We start from the raw sequence: 19387 nt of genomic DNA, 5'->3' as shown, positions 1-19387 counted from the left end.
GGAGTGGTGGTTTTGTAAGCAAAATCTTAGAGGAGCCCCTTAAGGTGCCCCTGGGACAAAGTGCATTCCACTAAAGGGGTATAATTATTATTGTCAGTGGAATCTAGGGGACAAATAAACTCAGCCTCATTTAGACATCTAAAGCAAGCCAGATGAATAGGATATTAGAAGAGCCTTTTTTCTTTATCAGGTCACAAGAGGAGCCGCACCAGATTGGTTTTCTTGGCATATTTGGCTTTCCTCTTCTGGGGGAAGAAATGAGAGCCATGGGGGATGCTGTGAACAAAACAATTTCTAGAGGAATTGCTGGAGTTGTCCATGAAAAAGTGGGATAATATCACCACTGCAGCATGGAACACTGACCGAAAATAGTTCAGGTGGTGCCTTGAGCCGACTAGTACCCAGCAAGTCAAGAAAGCTGCACTGGTATTTTACTACTAGTCTGTGTTTCTGACTATGTGATGAGAGGCTGAGAGGTGGACTTGAAAGCCTGTGGTTGCACGTGGAGATATTTAATCAGCCTGAAACGTTTTGAGGCTGGAACTAAGTTTTAAGCTCTCCTGATTTTTCTTCCATGGCCTTTTAGATGCTCTGGGGAGTCAGAGAGCCCTGCCTACCCAGGCAGCCTGGGGAACCTGATCCAGACCCTGGCAGTGAGTGATGAAACCTCATCCCATCCCATCCCAGGGCAGACAGGAGCATTATGTAAACACTGGGGACATGAGGTTGGTTGACATCAGGCCAGCGTTGGTATAGAGATGTCAATGACTAGCAGATGGTCTGACCCGGCAATAAGAACTGGTCTGTACCTGATATGACCTGGATTTGCACCAGTAATATCTGCCATATGTTGTCTCTCTGAAAAGCAACTTATTGGTCCCTCTGGTTTCGTTGCACAGGGTAGGTATGTGTCCTAGAGGGGCTGTCAGCCTGATGTGGTAGGGATGCTGTCATCATTGTACGATCCAAGGTAAAGAGACGTGAAAAGTCATTCCCAAGAAAGTCTGTGTGACGCTGGTTCTGCAGATCCTTACCCTTCAATATCGTCCTCTTCTGTCTCGTTGGCTTTGTGGGGTGTCTTGATGTTGTCCCCTTTCCCTACCACGGCAATGTCACACTTCAGGTAACCTTTCAGCCCAGCGGTGAGATCCTCAGGGTCAGAAAGGATGGCCCATTTGTGGTAGAACTGGTGCTCTGGAAGGCAGGGGATAAAACAGTCATTTATCAGAATGAGACACAGCAATTGCTGCATGGACTGGAAGTGTAAGAGACATCTTCAGGTATGAGGAATTCAGACAGAAACCCCTGAAAAATTCATTAGGAAGATGTGTCTCATGTTGAAGACTGAGAAGCAACGGGGTAAACTGTCTGAACGGGGGTGGAGTCTCCATCACTGGAAGTCACCATCCCTGGAGGTATTTAAAGGACGTGTAGATATGGCACTTAGGGACATGGTTTAGTGGTGGATGTGATAGTGTTAGGTTAACGGTTGGACTCGATGACCTTAAGGACCTTTACCAACTTAAATTATTCTACAATCCTAAGTCTTCAAGGTCTCAGGTGCCTTTTGGATGGTGTTAGAAAGACTTCACCCTTCTGTGGAGCAGGGAATCAGACTAGATGCTCCCTTAAGGTCCCCCTTATCATCTGCTGACCACCCCTCAAGTGCAGACTCTGGAGGCTTCATTTACATCTTAGCTCTCAGGCTTATTTATAGAGGCAGAATGCTGCAATAGGTGTGACATAGGAGCAAGGAAAATAAAAAAAAACCCAAAATGCAGTGATTTTGGAGGTATCTTTTCTGAAGGGATGTTGTGTGTTCAGCTCTGGCATGCTGCGAGCACCGGGCCCTCAAATGGCCATGGCTGTTGTGTTTATCATCAGTGAGCAACACAACAGCAGTTCTAATCAACGTCTCTCTCTTTTCCATTGCTCAGCAGATATCTTCCTTTCTTGGTTTAAATGCCAGCCACAGAGGGCAAGATCCAGCCCGTGACCTTCATCTATCTGGAAGGCTGATATCTTGCCTAAGCGAGTTGCCTTGGGCTTCCTTCTTCAGCAGGTTGGTGGATAGAGACCAGCGCACCCAGAAGGCATCTCAGCCTCTGGCTGTAACACCTTATTTCAGGATGGGGTATACAACCTTCTCTGGAGGTAGAGTGTTCTTTCCTGACCACAGAGGGTAGCCCAGGTGACTTGCTTATGTCTAGGATACTAACATTAAGGTAGATAAGCATCACCCAAGGAAACTAGCACCTGCCTGGCTACCTTGCAGGGACATTTATTCGATGGTGCAGGTAGGCACATAGGACTGGTTGCAAACAACGTTTACATACCAGGTTGGGTATAAACGGTTCCAACATCCATCTTGAAGGAGCCTACCAAAGTCCCACTGCGCAAGAGGTTTTTTGAGTGGATCACCTGGAAATTGAAGGGGGAAAACAGGTCAGACTGTTTTTCCATGTCCTGGGAGCCATAAGGCTCTTTTCAGAGGTGTTCAGTGTCAGACAGAAAAGGAGCTATGTGTTTTCCTTGGTCTGTATAAGGACATTAAGGGGCATGGTGCTGTTGGCAGCTCTCACTTAGCGGTATTGCAAGCAAGTATATACTTGGATTGAATACAAAAAAATGCAAAGAAATTTATCTTTGAAACAAGATGCAGTTTTCCAGCCACTATGGGAACAACCACTGGGATGTTTACCTGAAGGAAGGGCCTTTAGGATGCTCCAAATCTATGGTCTAATTACCTTTGTGTGAGAAATTGTACAGCTGGTCTGTGCATGGAATAGATATGGATACTCCTAATTAATTAGCATGCTTTGGTCAGTGAATCTCCAAATCTTGTTGGCCACCCTCCTCCATGGCTGTGGGGAGGGCTGCAGTGTCTGCTTTGCTCTCAGCACCTGCAGTCCTGAATTTCCACAATACCTCTGCCAGCCTCATGCCCCAGGAAATCCTCTGGCAGGCTTGGGAAGGTCTTGCTTCTCCCCAAGCCTAAACACATCCCAAGAGAGGTTTAGTTCTACCTGGCTCTGAAATACCAGAGATCAGCCAGAGAGAGAGATAATGAATACAGGAGTGGAGCTGTGTGGACCCAGCAACGAAGGTCAGCAACAGATAGGGGGACCGGGGGTCTGCAAAAGAGGTGAGGCTTGTAGGACCAAACATCTCAGCTCCTGTGTGTGTGGGGGTCTTGCATCAAGGACCTTAAATCTATCCCCAGTGCATATACAAAATAGGCTGGTTTCTTCCAAAGCCCCACCGAAAGGACAACGCAACCATGCTCACTTACAGACAACTTGATGATCTTGTCGAACATGACATCTGGGGGGACGTGGAAATCAAAGACGAAGTACTGAAAAGCAAAGAGCAGTCGTGAAGGAAGGAGAGCTGGGGTGGGCTCCTTTTGGATTGAAAGGCAGTATTGCAGTGCATGCTCCAGCTGGAGAAGCTGTGACTGCCTGGAGGAGCATCCTACAGCACATGTCACAGCAGGGATGCACCTGTGTAAGCCCCAACGCTTCCAACCTCTGCAGTCTGGGGAATTAGTAGGAAGCACTAACTTCTTAGAAAAAAGAATAATTCAGCACAGATCAAGTGAGAGCACTTTTTACCATTTTTGCAAAATATCAGAGGGCAAAGGCTTCATTTCTCCTTCTGCGTGGTTTGAGATTTCATCTTATTCCAACAAGAGGTGACAGACAAAAAAAAAAAGAAAAACCCCAAGTGACAAGAAATAACATTTAATTGTCTAACGGCAACATAGACCCCGAGGAACAGGTAGCTGCGAGCATCACTGGCAGACAGACCCACCTCATTGTAGTAAGGGCAATTGGTCGATTCCTTCATGGATGTGTATTTCTTTTCCTCTCCAACCTCCACGCAGACCACGGGGTCCATGTTGAGCCCAACAAGCTGCCGGGCCTCGATGATGGTGATGCTGACCTGGGGAGAGGGATTTGTGTGCCTTCACCTCCCGAGAGCAGCACCAGATGCTGCTCGCTGCCTTAATCCCCGTCTCCCCATCTCTTGTTTTTGAGAGATGCCTCTCATCCATCCCTGCCTCCCATCCCCTCTGCTGCCATGGGCTGAGGCAGTGTCTTGAGGTTTCCCAGGGATGGAGCCTGGAAGATCAAGTCCTTTCCTCTTAATTCTCAGATCTTCCACAAAAGCCAGTTGCCAAAGGAAGGCAGACATACGGAGGTCAGCAAGGCACGTACTTTGTTCATAAACCAGCCTAGCACTGCAAATCCTGTTATACTCCAGAAATTAGCCATTCCCCATGAACACTAACCTTGTGATCCTCGTGTTTGCAATGGCCAAATAACTGGACCTTGTGTTCCTTCTGCCTCTTGGTTGTAATTTGTTTTGCACCTTCCCCCTCCCCTTCATGTTCTTTATGTGTGTGTCCCCCCCCCCCTCCCCGAACCAAGCACATTCATTCCCTGTAAGCCTCACAATTTGGTCTGCAGTGGATGCTGCAAATGTTACGTAATAAATCTCTAACAACAATCATTATTTGCATTGTTCCAATATATATTGCTGTGCTGAGAGGCGAGGACATAAAGCTAAATCACTGCTGAATCAGCAGGACTTGGCAAAAATGAGAAGACAAGCCAATTTATGAATCATGCTGGCACCAACTAGTAAAAGAAAAGGGAGCAGCATGGATCATCTGAGCCTTGGGAAACTAAATGTGTAGTTCTAATTCTAGATAAAGTGGCAGGAATGGAGCATCCCTGAACAGGACAACAGCAACCATGTACCAGCCTATCCGAGAAAATCCAGTGAGCAACCTACTGCCAGCCAGGGCTCACCATCTTGAATACTAAACAGCATACTGAAAGCTCTTGGGGAGTGTCCTGGTTTCAGCTGGGACAGAGTTAATTTTCTTTCTAGTAGTTGGTATGGTGTTATGTCTTGGATTCAGTACGAGAAGAATGTTGATAACACACTGATGTTTTCAGTTGTTGCTAAGTAGTGTTTAAGTCAAGGATTTTTCAGCTTCTCATGCCCAGCCAGCAAGAAGGCTGGAGGGGCACAAGGCGTTGGGAGGGGACACAGCCAGGACAGCTGACCCAAACTGGCCAAAGGGGTATTCCATACTATGTGAACTCATGCCCAGTATATAAACTGGGGGGAGTTGGCCTGGGGTGCAAATTGCTGCTCAGGAACTAACTGGGCATCGGTTGGTGAGTCGTAAGTGATTGCATTGTGCATCACTTCTTTTGTATATTGCAATCCTTTTATTATTATTGTAATTTTATTATTGTTATTATTATCATTATTAGTTTCTTCCTTTCCGTTCTATTAAATTGTTCTTACCTCAGCCCATGAGTTTTACTTTTTTTCCCCAATTCTCTCCCCTATCCCACTGGGTGGAGGGAAGTGAGTGAGCGGCTGCCTGGTGCTTAGCTGCTGGCTGGGGTTAAACCATGACAGGGAGTAAGAGAAATGTATTGGAGATAGCTTGTTTCAATCACAGATTAATTTGGGCTTTCTAGGCTTCACACGATGGAGAGCAAAACCAATTAATTACTTAATCTCGAGTTTATCGCTTGACTATTTAAATGCCAGCTCTTGGGAAGTCATGCTTTATGAGTGCAGTGCATTAAAACCCAGCACGAACTTGTGCCCTGCTCATCAAAACGGTCTCCGCATCCCCGGAGCTGTGACCTCCGTGAGCTGAGGTTGGGGGCATAACATTGTCACCTACCTGGTAATCCATTGGCCTCCCAGCACTCGGCTCCATTTTGATGTCAGGCTTGGACCTTGGGAAGGGCAGAAGAAACTCTCAGTCAAACCACAGTTGGACTTGCAAACTGTGACACAGCATTTGCAGGGTCACCCCTCAAAGCTCCTGCCCTCTTTGAACCTGAGGAATAAAACCCCTGAGAACACATGGTTGTGGGGTGTCTGCCAGCGTGGCCTCACCTCCTGGTTTGCACAAGCTCACATCTGGACCTCACCTCTTGTTCGAGACATTGGTGGTGACAGCCGTGACGGAGGCCAAGGAGATGGTGTCTGGCTCCAGTCTGCCTCCCTGTCTCATGGCTTTTCGGTCCAGGTCTTCTGCCTCCAAAACAGCAGGTTCATCTGCATAAAGGAGACAAAAGAATGTCTCTTGTTGTTTCCACTCGGTGAATAATTAAAGGCAAAGAAAAAAGGTAACCAATATGTCCTGTCAACCTCACCTGATAATACAAAGAACAATGGTCACCAGGTCAGGTCACAATCAACCTGGTCTAAAAAGGGATTAAAAAAGAGGTATTGCCTCCTGTGACACATTATTCTGCCTGGGCAGCATGCCCATGTATGGCTTTGTGCAGGCAGAAATCCAAAAATGACAAACACACCAGATCTCAAGGGGTGAAAGTGCATTTGAGCACGTGTTGCCGCTCTAACTACCAGAAGAGTAGTTGCAAAGACAACCAACTGTCTAGCTTTGGGGTAGAGAGGTCTGAAAAAACAGCAGAAAGGGGTCATTTCCCAAGAAGAAAAATTTCTGCAGGGAGAGTCAAGACCCCAGATTCCGCTGGCACTGAGACACAGCTGTGTACTCCGCTGGTCTGCGTCTCTATTGGAAGAAGTTGCTGAGATACTCCTTTCCTGTGCACAATCTGTGTGCATGTCATGCCTGCTCCTCCTGCCTTTGCTCTGGCTGAGAAATGACCACAAAGCAGCAATGATTTTTTTCTGTTGGGACAGAAACATCAGCAGAGTTGTCGGGTCACTGGTTTGCTTTGGTGGCATGGCTGTATGAATCCGCTCATGCAGCACAGACGCTGCTCCTGGGAAACAGGTTCCCTGTCTCTCTACTAACCTAGGCAAGCTTGTACCTTGCTCCAGGAGATCGGCATGCTCCAGGAGAGCAGAAATCAGGTTTTTCACCATAGTCTGGATTGGTTTTGTGAGATAAGATGGGCTTCTGATGAAGCGAGGGAGGTCTAGGCTGGGTGTTAGGAAAAGGTCTCCATCAGGGTGGAGAGAGATGCACTGCTGCAGGCTGGGTGGGGAAAGGGGGTCCTCAACTCAGCTGGGAGTTTCTGAGATTGAGTCAGAGCCACGCCAGCCACTAAGGACCTAAGCGGGTTCGATGCTGCCACGTGCGGGTGCGCGGACAGACTCGCATCCTCCCAGCTTGGTTTTTGGTGATTCAGTGGGTCTTTTGACCTGAGCAGGACCAGCAGTCTATGGGAGGAAAGCAGACCATGGCAGAAGAGGGCTGCTGGCTTGGCCAACAGGCAGAGGGTGCGACACATCCAGCCCGTCCCATCACCAGCTGGCCAGACCAAGGGTAGGAATCACAACCAAGCCAGCATGGAGGCTGAGAGATGAGGGTGGTGTAAAGAGAGCAGAGCCCCGGTGAGGTGTGTGAAAGCCTGGGGAAGGTGGAAGAAGGAGCTCCACAGCTGTGCAGCACTGACCACACCATGCAATACTGCAGCTGCGTCGCAGCCATTCCCTGACCACGGGTAAATCCCCATCTGTGACAGCACTCTACTACCTGACCGTGCACCCTCTTCCTGCCTTTGCGTCCCAGATGCTTTCCCCACGGTCTTGCGTGAAGCTTTAAGCATGAGATGAACGCTCAGGCACTGGGGAGAGAGGGGGGCCACCCAGGTTTCAATGCCATCCCTTCCCACAGGCTGCGAATGCTTCTACCTACGCTGATGTCCCAGGCCAAATTCCCTTTTCCTACCCTCGAACCTGGCTGAAAAACAGCGGAGATTTGCCCAGAAACATTATCCAAAGCAATGCTTTGTCCTTGCTCACAAACACGCGTTCCCCCGTTTCTTTGCTGTTGAAACTCAATCCTTTGCTCTGAATGGAAACAACAACGAATTTCCGATCGCTGACTCTCTTGTGCATTTCCAGAAAGGCGTCCGATTTCAATGCCGCTGCGGTGCCGAGCCCGGGGGGACCGGCAGCCCCGCAGCAGCTGAGCCCTTCCTCTCGTGGTGCTGCTGCTGCACCGCGCACCCAGCAAGGTGCAAGGGCTAAATCCTGCTTTGCGTTACCACATTTGCAGGTCGTCCCCTCAATATAATCCAGATGCTGCCTGCACGACTCCCAGGGGTTGTCACAGGTGGGATATCACAAGGTGGGTGATACCCGGCCGAGCCTTCAGCTGGAGACTCTCTCCATCAGTTCCTACTTCCCATTCCCCTGTGGAGACCCTCTCTCCAGCTCTCCTCCCAAGCACCCAATGCTCCCTGGCTAATCCCCGAGTTACTGACTGGCTGTGCCCGACGTGACCCACTTCGGGGACAGACGTTTCAGTGGGGCCTGTAGCGATAAGACAAGGGGTAATGGTTTTAAACTGAAAGGGGGCAGATTCAGACTAGATATAAGGAAGAAATTGTTTACGCTGAGGGTGGTGAGACACTGGCCCAGGTTGCCCAGAGAGGTTTGTGGATGCCCCATCCCTGGAACCATCCAAGGTCAGGTTGGACGGGGCTCTGAGCAACCTGGACTAGTGGAAGGTGTCCCTGCTCATGGCAGGGGGATGACCTTGAAAGGTCTCTTCCCACCCAAACCATTCTGCGATTGTGTAATTCCATGGGGTCTCTCAGGTGCTTTCCTGGGATGTGGAGGATAGCCAAAAAGCGGCACTGGGGCAGGGAACAACCTCTTCCCAGGAGCAACGTACCTTGTTTCCGATGGTCATCCTTTGGAGGGCGCGTCTTGCCAAGCTTCATAGCTGAAAAAACTCCTTTCCCAGCTCTGGAAGAAGAGATGGAGAAATAAAAAAACCCCATCAATTCCTGTATTTTTCATGCTGTTTCTGGGACTTGGGAGTGGGAACAGGAGGAGTCTTTCACAGCTCAAAAGCAAGAGAGGAAATATCAGCTGAAAGACTAAGCAGGGGCTGCTGCAAACATGCCACAGGGCAGAGTCAAGACTGCAGCTAAATGCACTGCCGGCAGAGTCTTGGGTCTCCTTTTTTTGCCTCAGGGAATGCCCTGACTTGGAATAAACCACAAAACTGGAGCACAAAGTTAGCAGCCAGCAAACTCTTCCCCGAGACCTGTGCCTCCTGTCTCTGCTGCTGGCCCCGGCTGCGTGCGGACTTCTCATCTCTCCCGACCTGTTTGTGCAACTGCTCCCCAGTTACCTAAAACCATTTATTAAAAATGAAAACAGCCAACCACTTCCCCCAGCACCCTGCTGTGAAAAATCAATAACCTCTTTGGCTAGATCAGCAGCAAACCTATGCAGATCCTGAAGTTTTTCAGCAGCCCATTGCAGCAACCTGATTTTCCCCCTTCCAGCATGGTAAACACCAGTACCAGGTCAGTCTCAGCTCCTTGTCTGAATCTAGGCAGGGGTCAAATTCACTGAGGGCAGTTTGGGCTGGATTGTCTGACAAAATAATGGTTTGCAAATGACTTGTCAGTTGCTTTCTAAAAATAGCGATCATTTCAAGACAACTTTAAGAAGTAGAACTTCTAGCTCCAAATGCTTCAGTGGGGCTGGGACGGTTACTCCGGCTCAGAAATCAGTCCATGCAACCACAAGTGCATTGCCAGTCTGGACCCCTACGTTACTTGGCATTTGTTACATACACGTACAGCAAATATACACAAATACAGCATTCAGTAAACGGTAGGATTTCTGCACTGCAACCTGGATTGCTCTCAAATGCAGATCTAGCAAACGGGCAGGTATTGTTATAGACCGTAAAAGCCTTGCAGATATTTTCAGGAGACTGTTCCCTGTATTTGGAGGTAAGTCTGTGCTGCTGTTGCAAAGAGGTGGGAGCTTCCGAGTTACCCCAGTGAAAGTTACAGAGTCTGGATGTGATGTGGATTTTTAGCCTGAAGATTCAGCTGAAAACCTCAGGAGGAAAGAACCTCCACAGTATCTGTAAAACTGAAACCAGCAAGAAGTACAAGTCAGACCACGCGATAACCCTGTTCTGATATTAAAGAGCAAAGAGGTGGAGAGAGACTTGAAGGCAATGGCCTGTGACTGTCCCAAAAGCAGAAGGTGGTAAAGCTGAAGGGGAATTTTTTTGCGTGGAAAATTGCCATTCCTCGAAAGCGTTGCTCTTTGCAGAAGCCTTGCAGCTTGGATGGACGTGTTCTTGGGCCAGCTTAGAAGCAAGGGGGGACCTCACCTCCAGCCTTGACCTCACCTCCAAGCTGGCTGCCAGGGCAGGGGAGCCAGGGCTCAGCACCAGCCCTGGATGCAGCAGGATTGGGATGTGCTGCCCATGAGCCAGGCAACAGCACAGAAACTGTGGGATCTCCCAGTCTCAGCTTTGCTCACATCTGGCTGGGGCCAAAGGATGAAGCTGCACTTTTTTTTTTCTTGGCAAAACAAAGAAGTCCTCTCATTGCAGCCAGCCTGATGCATTTGTTGTCTTAAATAACAACTGGAAGTTTGCAGGCTGCTGACAGAACCGGAGCAAATGAGAAGAAAATGAAGGAAAATAGGAGGCTAAAGTATTCACCAAGTAAGGGGGAATTCAATCGGGGCAGAAGGCCAGCATAAGATACAGGAACTATTTATAGCTGAGGTTTAATTGGGACTAAAGCCATGCTTGGGCCTCAAGGCAGTCTGATAGCTGTGATTAATTCACAGGATCCTCAGTGAAAGGGCAGTTTCTCAACAGCTAGGAGGAAAGATGAGGGCTAGATTTCTGTATCTGTAATCATGCCAGGGAACACCTGCCTTGAGGTGCTATGGGGGAAGTAACACTTTCAAGCTATTTGCAAACTCATTTTTTCACGAGCAAATGCTGCGATAAGAGCTCAGGCTGTGAAACTCTGCTCCAAGACCACTCTCCATCACTGAGTTTCCTTCCAGCAGCTGTGGGAAATCCAGCAGACACACAGCCCCTCCATAAGGCAACATACCTCCAGGGTCAGTTACATTACATTTGCTTCTTTCCAATTAATTTCTTAAAAATGGAGGGTGGAAAAAAATCCCACCAGCCCCAGAGCTGGCATGCAGGCCATTTTCTCACTGATGGTTAGTGATAAAATCACTGTATCTGTCCTGGGAATTTCCGAGGCTTCTTGGGAAATAAAACAGAGCAGAAGAGCCCCTAGTGATGGAACCAGCAGGACTCTGCAGGGAAGACACTGGCAGCGCTGGTCCTCTACCAGGACCCAAAATAACAAGGTCCTTGCGTGGGCACTGAGGATGCATTTGGTCCTGGTTAGCACAGCATCCGATGCCCCTATCAGTAAAACGATCAAGCTGGTTTTGGGCCATGTGGAACAAGACTGGGATTAAGCCCCTGGGCCAAGCAGCGTGCACTGAGACCTGTCCCAGCAGCACCAGCCCAACCCAGTTCCTTCCAGAGGGATGCACGTGGGAGCTGGTGTCAACCCCATCCCCTCCCGGAGCGATGACCCCTCGCTGCCAGCTGAGCCTCAGTAAATGTGCTGGGGACATCGGCTGCAGGAGCCTCTCGTGTGTCCCCAAAGGTAGTTTTACTGCAGAAGAGGCCCCAGAAATGGGAAATGGCCTCTAGCACATCCACAAAACGAGCCTCAGCTCTAGCTGGTTCAGAGAGCTGAGTCCAGAGGACACAAGGTCCCTCGGTGGCATAAAACTTCAGGTGCTGTCCCCACGCCTGCATCCTGGCCACAACTCCCTGTTGCTCTTCACAGCCCACAACATCTGGTACTGCCTCCTTCCTTCACCTTACTGGTATTATTGCAGTGGACTGGAGTCCCAGGGAGGCAAATATCTAGGAAACAACAGAGTTTGAACATCACTAAGAAAAGAAAAAAAAAAAAAAAAGAAAAAAAAAAGGAAGAAAAAAAGAAAAAAAAAAGAAAAACAAAAGTGGATTTTGGCAGCATACTTGATAGGTGCTGAGGAGAAGGGAAGAAGTAAGTGAAGGATGAGGAAGGAGCCACCCCAGATGCTCTGGAGGCAGATGCCCAGCGGCTCACCCTTGTTCCCCAGCCCCTTCCCAAGACCCATCTGTCACCTTTTCCAAGCCAAGCGAGTACTGACACGTCCCATACACCCCCTCCTTCCCATCCCGTGGGAGTACTACCTTCACCCGCTGGCTGTCCAGGACTTGGCTTCCCCCAGGAGGAAGGAGATGCTGGAAGAGCTCAGCCGAGACAGGAGAGTGCCCAGTGGCACATCTAGGGTGGAGCGGCCATCCCAGTGCCGAGGGCAGAGCCGTGCCCCACGTGCCGGTCGGGATGGAGCGGGGATGGGGACCCCGGCCAAGCCTCCTCTCTGGGCACAGCAGGGTCTTTGCAGCATTAAACAGGGGTCGTGCCAACCCCTCCACTGGTCCTGCCAGGCATCCGAGGGTGCGGATGGGAAGCCGGCACTGGCAGAGAGCTGACACCGTCCCCACATGAATATTACATGAGGACCCGCGAACCTGAGATGCCGACACAGTCTGCGTGGTGGCACCAAGAGCCCCCCCCCCCCGCCCTTTGCCAAAGCCTGGGTTTAGCCCGGTTTCCTAAAGAACTGACAAGCTGGAGAGGATGCTGCTGCCCACCTGCCTGCTCCTCTCCAAACCAGTGCAAGCTGCTGGCCTGTTGCAACCCAATTTGGCAGCAGGGTCAACGCTGGGTTCCTGCAAGCTTGGGGGTGGAGGACTGAACACCTTGGCTGTTCCCAACCAGGGACAAGCCTCCAGACACGCTCGAGCCTGTATTAGACACCAGAGGCTCCACCCAGCCTCCCACAGCGTTCTCCCCTTGGATTTTCTTGTGTCTCATACAGGATTGAGCAGATGAATTCTCTTCAGTTGATGGCAAAGCACACATCCTCTGTTTGGTTTGCTGCTCCCAGAAGCACTTGGCTTTGTCCTTTAGGGTTTTGCCTGTGTGGGTCTCCAGGAGGGGAGCACGGAAGGACAGACAGATTTTGAGACAAGGTCAGAGAGGTGGAAGCAGGTTTTCTCCTGGCCAGCTTCTAGTTAACGATACGGTTGCAGGTTACTGGTTAATTATTCATGGGTAAAAAGGACATTTTAATCATTGCCTTTTACTGGGGAGCTGGGAGCAGGGAACACGGTTTCCAAGGCTCAGTTCTTTGCAGGAATTATGCCCGTCAGGCAGGTGCTGCCTCCATCGCTCCTGTGCTAAGAAGGCTTCCAGTTCTCCTGCCTGTACTGGGGACGGACCCCGCTGCCAGCCCCACAGGGTCATCCTGCACACACCGCCCTTGAGCCCAGGGAAGACCCTGGCCCTCAGACCCAGTCTGCCTCTCCCTCTTCCCCACACAGCCAAACTGGGGAGGGGAGCCAGCAAAGGCCAGGCTGCCTGGTGCAGGGCGATCCGTTCCCATCTTTTCTTGAGTCTGCCCTCTCCCTGCTGACTGCTTGAAGGCATTTCTCTCCTTTCCCCACCTCGTCTCTGCCTCCTTGCTTTACACCATTAATCAGAAGAGTCCATCAGTAAGATACTGCCCTAAACTGGTCCTTCAGCTGCAGTGCAATACAAACAAGCCAGAAGGGACCTCACTGACTGGGAATTGCCCTGCGGTGACTGCAGGGATCATCCCCTGGACAGCAGGAGATTAGCCTGTGCTTGAGGAGACTCGAGCTTAAATTTCAGCAGATCTGCTAAGCCAGAGAGCTGGAGGATGCTGCTGTTGGGAGAGAGCTCAGACACAGCCCGGTCTGGCACCAATGCAAGCAGCTGTGGATAAAAGAGAGGCAGGAGCTGAAGAAACTTGTCTACATGGATGATGTGGCAGCCTGACCTGTGGGCACAGGAGCTGTAAAGCTGGTGCTAAATCCCATTTGCCCAGCCCTGTGCTGATGACCTGCACCCAGACCCTCTCCTGCCCTGAGCCCTGGCCAGGCTGTCCGTGCCCAAGCTGGGAAACTCACCCCCCAGCCAGGACCCATCCAAACCTGATGGGAGCCAGGCTTCTCTTGAGACCTCACAGTTCCTTTCCAGTGCTGCCAGAGACTGCTCCAAGCCTGTCTTTTACATTTGGCTTTTGCTGTAGATAAATATTCCCTGCAGACTCTGAAGCCTGAGGCCACACATCCAAGAGACCCAAGCTCCTCCAGGGCTGGCAGGCTCAGTTTTAGAGAAAGGGAGAGCACACCATGTACGGGATCAGCCACGACATAAGCTAGGAAAGCTGGAAACAAGGGGGAGAAGGAGCAGGGAGAGCGAACCTACTTGTGCTCCTTCGTCTTCTCTTTGCCTTTGCTGGAGCCGGTGGCCACGCATCAAGGGAACAAAAGGCAAACAAGCTTCAGTGCACTTCAAGTGCTTCAAATCAGACCATAAAATCAGAAGAGGCTGCTCTTCCCTTGTAGCTTCCGTGCTCCTCACAAGAGCTCCAAGTGCCCCATCCCCAGGCTGCAGTCACGGGCAACCTTCCTCAGCAGGGTTGACCCCAAACACCCCTGTCCTGCCCACATCTGTAATTTAGGTGGATAACATCTCTGCGCGACCCTTTGCTAGGCTAGAGGGGCTCAGGGGAACCGCAGCTCCCTACGCCAGGAGCTGGAGGTGACGGGCATTAACTGGATGCGTGTACGGGACCAGTAAAGCAGCTACAGCTGCACAGACATGAGTGGGTGCGTGCACGGATTGGGGATGCTGCCGGGGCAGGAGACAAGGCTGCTTCTCCTTCTTGGTAGAGGGGAGCGGTCTTCCTTACCTCCCACAAAGGTGTATTCATGTCCTCCCTCCAGAGAGGACTCAGCTGGAGGAGATGGGCTGGATCTGGGGGTCCTCACCCCTGCCCAGACTGCCTCTGCGTCCTCCTGCCCTCATACCGCGCAGGGCCGACTCCTCACCTCCCCGGTTCACTTTGCAGACCCCTGCTCTGGCTCGGCTTTCTGGCTTTTAAACCTGTTTTCCTTCTCTCACGGGTCCCGCATTTCTCTCTTTGTGTCCTGCCCCCCCCCAGTCACTCTTTCTTCCCTGGCTAATCTCCCCCATTGTGCGCCAACAAAGCAGGGAGGAGAAAGCAATTAACCAGCTCTAGAAAGTAATTAGGAGGGTTGTTTTTTAATTACAGCTTGTTACTCTGCTTCACCCTATGGCCGTGTCTGTGCTGAGGACGTGGGGCAGGAGGATGGCTTCAGAGCATGAAGCTCCAGCTCCCTGTGCACTTAGCTGCTGGAAGACCACATAGGAAAAAAAAAAAAAAAAAAAGTTTGATGTGTTGCTGGATGGGTTTTTAGAGAGGTGAAGTCCAGAAGACGAGCTCCAGCACAAGGCAGGGGGCAGGACCCAGTGGTGGGTGGGAGCCTGGGAAGAGCAGGGTCCTGCTGCTCAGCCCAGCGTGGGCAGGGATCAGCTTAGAGTCTGGGCTGGAAAACGCCCAAGGAAATCCATCCAGGAGCTGCTTCTGAAACAAGCAGTCCTGCTCTCTCCCTGCACAGACACTTGCTCTGAGAGCAAACCAGCAGAAATTATTCCCTTGCCAGCTGAGCTTGCCACGGGAGCAAGCAAACACCGATGCCAGCACCTCAGCTGGTTCATCTGCATTGTAAAAGCTGCCCCAGTGCCCTTGCCCAGTGCAGGGAGAGGATTTAAATCACTCCGTGCTTTTTCCTGCAGCTCGTGGATGTGGTCTGAGCTCCCTGCAAAGCCATGGTTCATCACCGTCTCACCCCACAGTGTCGCTGGTTCATCTGGGCCTGAACAAAGCCCTTTGCATCGCTGCAGGGATGAGCACCTGCATCTCCCCGAGTGGCTCACTGGTGCGAGACCCTTCCCTGCCACAGCAGGGCTGGGAAACTCTCCCTCCCCACCAGTGCCCCTCCGAACCGCCCTGGGAGTGAGTGCCAGACTGTCTGGTCTTCCCCCATGCTGGGATGGGGAGCAATATTTTCAGGGGGGTGGGACTGGGCAGTGCTTGAGCCTGCATCCTTCCCCTGTTCATTTCACTGGTGTGCATGTGGGCTGGATGAGGGATGCAGGAACACAGCAGTGGCTGCCCTCTTGCTCTGAGGGTCTCCCTCCTCCTGCGACTCTCTGCTCTCCTGGCTCCCCTATGCGGCAACACGTGGTGCTTCTGGTCCTGGGCACTTGGATCATCAGTGCCTGGGTGAACAAGCTGACTGCACTACATGAGAGATCCAGAGATTCTTCTCCAAGGGCCTGGTGGAACAGCTAACACCAGATTACTCTTTCTTCCTCCCCTCCTTTACCTCCACTCCAACCCGCACGGCAAAAGTTGCCTCACTGACTCCAGACAGCCACAGTCTGGGCTCTGGGTGCCTGAAAAGGGCACAGATTTCCCATTAGCGGCACCACCAGAGAATTCTCATTTTCTGCCTTCAAGCGACTGGGTCTTAAGCATTCTCACTAGCACAGAAGAACTTGTGGTCCTGCCCTGCAGCCGTTTCAGGGGGATGCAGTAACACTGCTGCGAAGGGCTAGGGGCTGGAGCTGGAAAGTGAGCGTGGGCACAATCAGGGACGGGGGAGTCAGGGTACCTGAATGGTAACATGAGATGTCTTTTCTCTTTCCCCTTAGCCTTAGCTCTGCAATCACAAAGAGCAATTCATTCAGACACGATTCAACCTGCTGCAGTGGCAAAGACCCTTGCCCACCTTCTCCCCTCAAAGCCCCCATCAGCGACATGCACCAAGCAATCAACCAAACCCAATTCGCAAGCATGCCAGAGGGAGATCTTGCTGCATCAGGACTTCCTCACCCACTGGCATCCAGGGAACTGGTACAGAGAGAGTGACAGTACTGGTGGTGCTGGAATGAGGAGGGAGGAGGGAGAGTGCATGAACAAGATAGAACAACTGACAGAAAAAGAGCGTGGATGGATAAATCATATGGCACTGGGCTGGCTGGTGCTATGCATAGATGGATGGACAGATAGCATCACAGTAGGATGGATGGATGGGTGGAATGGCACTGGCATGAATGGACAGATAGACAGACCTGTACCGGGATGGATGGATGGATAGATAGATGGATGGTGAGAATTGCAGTGATGGATGGAAAGAAATGCAGTAAGATGGATGGATGCTTAGGACTGTATTGAGATGGATTGATGGACAGGTGGACAGATCGGTGGATGGTGAGAACTGCGTTGGGATGAATGGATGGATGGGTAACGGCTGGGTGGATAGCTAGGCAGACAGACAAATATTATCCTTGAAGCTCAATTGGAAGGCCCCTGACTAGAAGGAACATGTCCCTGCTGGGCATAGGAGAGAACAGACTGAACACAAAGAAGCCCTGCTCTTCGGGGAGGAGGAGATGGGGTGAATACAAGAAAGCCCTGCCCCGCATTAAGAGGAGGGCAGGAAGCAGTTAGGACCTTTCCCTGGGTCCAAATGCCATGCAGGGATTGGTACGCCAACACGCATGTCACATACATGCACACAGCATGCCCAAAGGGCCTGAGCGAAGCAGGGATACCATGACCAGTACCTGGCATCTTCAGGGTCTTCGCTGTTTGGAAGAGACACAGCCAGGAGGATGAACGTGAGGAAGAAACAAACCCACCCAAACAGACATACCCTCCCACACTCCCTGGGAGCCGGCCAGGCCAGGGGAAGGGGCTAACGGCTGCCACCACCCCCCGGCAGGATCCTCCTGGGCTGATGCCGAGAAGGTTCATTCAGGGCAACGCGCACCGGTGGGCAAGGTCTCACTCTGGCCTCGGCCAGCACTGCGTGGCGAGGTACTGAGGAGCCATTGTCCCACAGCTCTTTGCAGAACCTCCCAGGTCCTGCTTGCCAGCGGCAGGACAGCACTCTTCTGCAGGTTTCTTCTGCATCTTCTCTACCTCCCCCAAATACTGAGCAGCAGCAATGAAGAACAGACTTAGAGGGATGTGCTGGGGCTGGGATCATTGCCCTGGACTCACCCATGCCAGATAAATTTACTTACACAGATGTATTCTTACTGATGGTGCCTTTGGGAGTCCACCTGCCCTACAGATGGGGTGATCATCATCATATTATGTGGGATATGGCTGTAAAGGGACCACAGGACCCTCCTCTCTTTTGCAGTGTGTCACGGAGGAGGTTTGCAGGTGTGGCTGGGTCCCACAGAAAGCTCCAGCTTCAGCTCCAGCTCCAGAACACTCCCGTGTGCTGTCCTGCACTTGCAGAGAAGTGCTGTGATGCTGATGCATGAAGCATTGGTTTCACCCAGATCTGGACCACATACCCTGCTCTCCTGGCTTAAGATTCGGGAATTAATTTGAATTAAGGAAGATTTGGAGCTTAAACCACATTGGCCTGTATCCCAAATCCTGGGCGTATTTACGCCTGGGCAGTCACATATTTGTGGGATGTGGGGTGACTGGGATGGGCTGAGATGAGAGCAACCCCCCCACAAAAGCCAAGATCCCGCCAGTCATGACATATTGGTACCTTGCTACTGACTTGTATCCATCGTTATACTTAATCCTGAGTGAGGCACCAAAGAGAAAGAGAGAGAAAAAAAAAGAATACCAGTGTCAGGCTTCTTGAAGCAGCCCACCAGCAGCAAGGGAAACATTGACAAGGGACATCCCTTCCAAGGAGGGGTGGTGGTGTGTCTAAGCCACAGTTCCCTGCCACAGGGTACTCCAAGACAGCTGACGGATGGTAACTTCAGCTGTGTGCACCCAGCCCAGGGTGCTCCGCTCGCACTGTCCCCAGGAAAAATCTGGCTGGTGACAGGATCTGCGCTTCTGGCACAAGGCACTAGAGCCGTCACCACCCTGGCACAGCCAGCTTCACCCATTGCTCCTGCTCGGTCTGGAAGATCTCCTACACTGGAACAGTTTGGGGTCGATCTAGATCACAGGTGCTAAGAGCTTCCAGGAAATATCTCAAGCTGCTGGAGGCTCTGCCTTGGGACTCACAGCAGCACCCAGTCCAGTGCTTTGAACACCTTTTCCTAGCCCTTTTCCTGCTTTTCACAGTCCTCAGGATGCATTTTTTTCTAGCAATTTAATGGTACGTTGGAGGGGTTGCAAAAAGGATGGGGGAAACTTGACAGGGACTGACAGACTTTGGGAGACCATTTCACTTTTTTTTTTGCTCAGGATGAAAAGGACTCCAGACTTGCCTGGTTATGCTGATGGAGGCACTGGTCTGGTGTGTGACACCCCTAAGATGTGTGTCCAAATGCCACACTTGAGTTAGCAATTTTGGACCCTCCTTATCTACTTGGACATGGAGGTTATGAAGGGTCCACACTGGTCTTCCACGAGAACTGAGGATGGAGAGACATACATCCGAAGGCTGAGTCAGATTCTATGTGGGTTAACATCCCTTGGGAGATTCCTCTTTCCTTTGACTATAGGCACAACCTAGGAAGACTGGGATCATAGCGAGAACCTTGCTGAGCTTCCTAGGACCATGCAGGATGGTGCTGGAATGCACCTCACAGCACTATGTAATTTCTACCTCCCTATAGCCACAGCAGCTCTGGAAAGCCACCATGAGCAGCAATAGCACTAA

The 19387-nt window shown here is 51.0% G+C and overlaps 1 protein-coding gene across 19 annotated transcripts in view; it reads right to left on the bottom strand.

The window, feature by feature from the left end:
- Positions 1-19387, bottom strand: part of OTOF (otoferlin) — a 105044-nt gene that overhangs the window by 33370 nt on the left and 52287 nt on the right. For 9 of the 19 annotated variants that reach the window (XM_049819033.1, XM_049819034.1, XM_049819036.1 and 6 more), the window contains 11 exons: positions 18311-18346; positions 17361-17381; positions 16406-16453; positions 14130-14159; positions 8654-8727; positions 5970-6096; positions 5717-5771; positions 3814-3945; positions 3293-3355; positions 2337-2421; positions 1035-1194 (listed from right to left, as the gene is read on the bottom strand). In XM_049819033.1, the coding sequence (XP_049674990.1) occupies positions 1035-1194; positions 2337-2421; positions 3293-3355; positions 3814-3945; positions 5717-5771; positions 5970-6096; positions 8654-8727; positions 14130-14159; positions 16406-16453; positions 17361-17381; positions 18311-18346 (831 nt within the window). Of the gene's footprint in view, positions 1-1034; positions 1195-2336; positions 2422-3292; positions 3356-3813; positions 3946-5716; positions 5772-5969; positions 6097-8653; positions 8728-12022; positions 12275-14129; positions 14160-16405; positions 16454-17360; positions 17382-18310; positions 18347-19387 lie in introns of those variants that run through there. The other 10 variants (XM_049819044.1, XM_049819047.1, XM_049819048.1 and 7 more) reach the window with 4 other exon arrangements.

This window comes from Accipiter gentilis, chromosome 16 (genome assembly GCF_929443795.1).
Source record: "Accipiter gentilis chromosome 16, bAccGen1.1, whole genome shotgun sequence".
Classification (NCBI taxonomy): Eukaryota; Metazoa; Chordata; class Aves; order Accipitriformes; family Accipitridae; genus Astur; species Astur gentilis.
The sequence above is the reverse complement of the archived record's forward strand: the minus strand, read 5'-3'. Positions and strand labels throughout refer to the sequence as shown.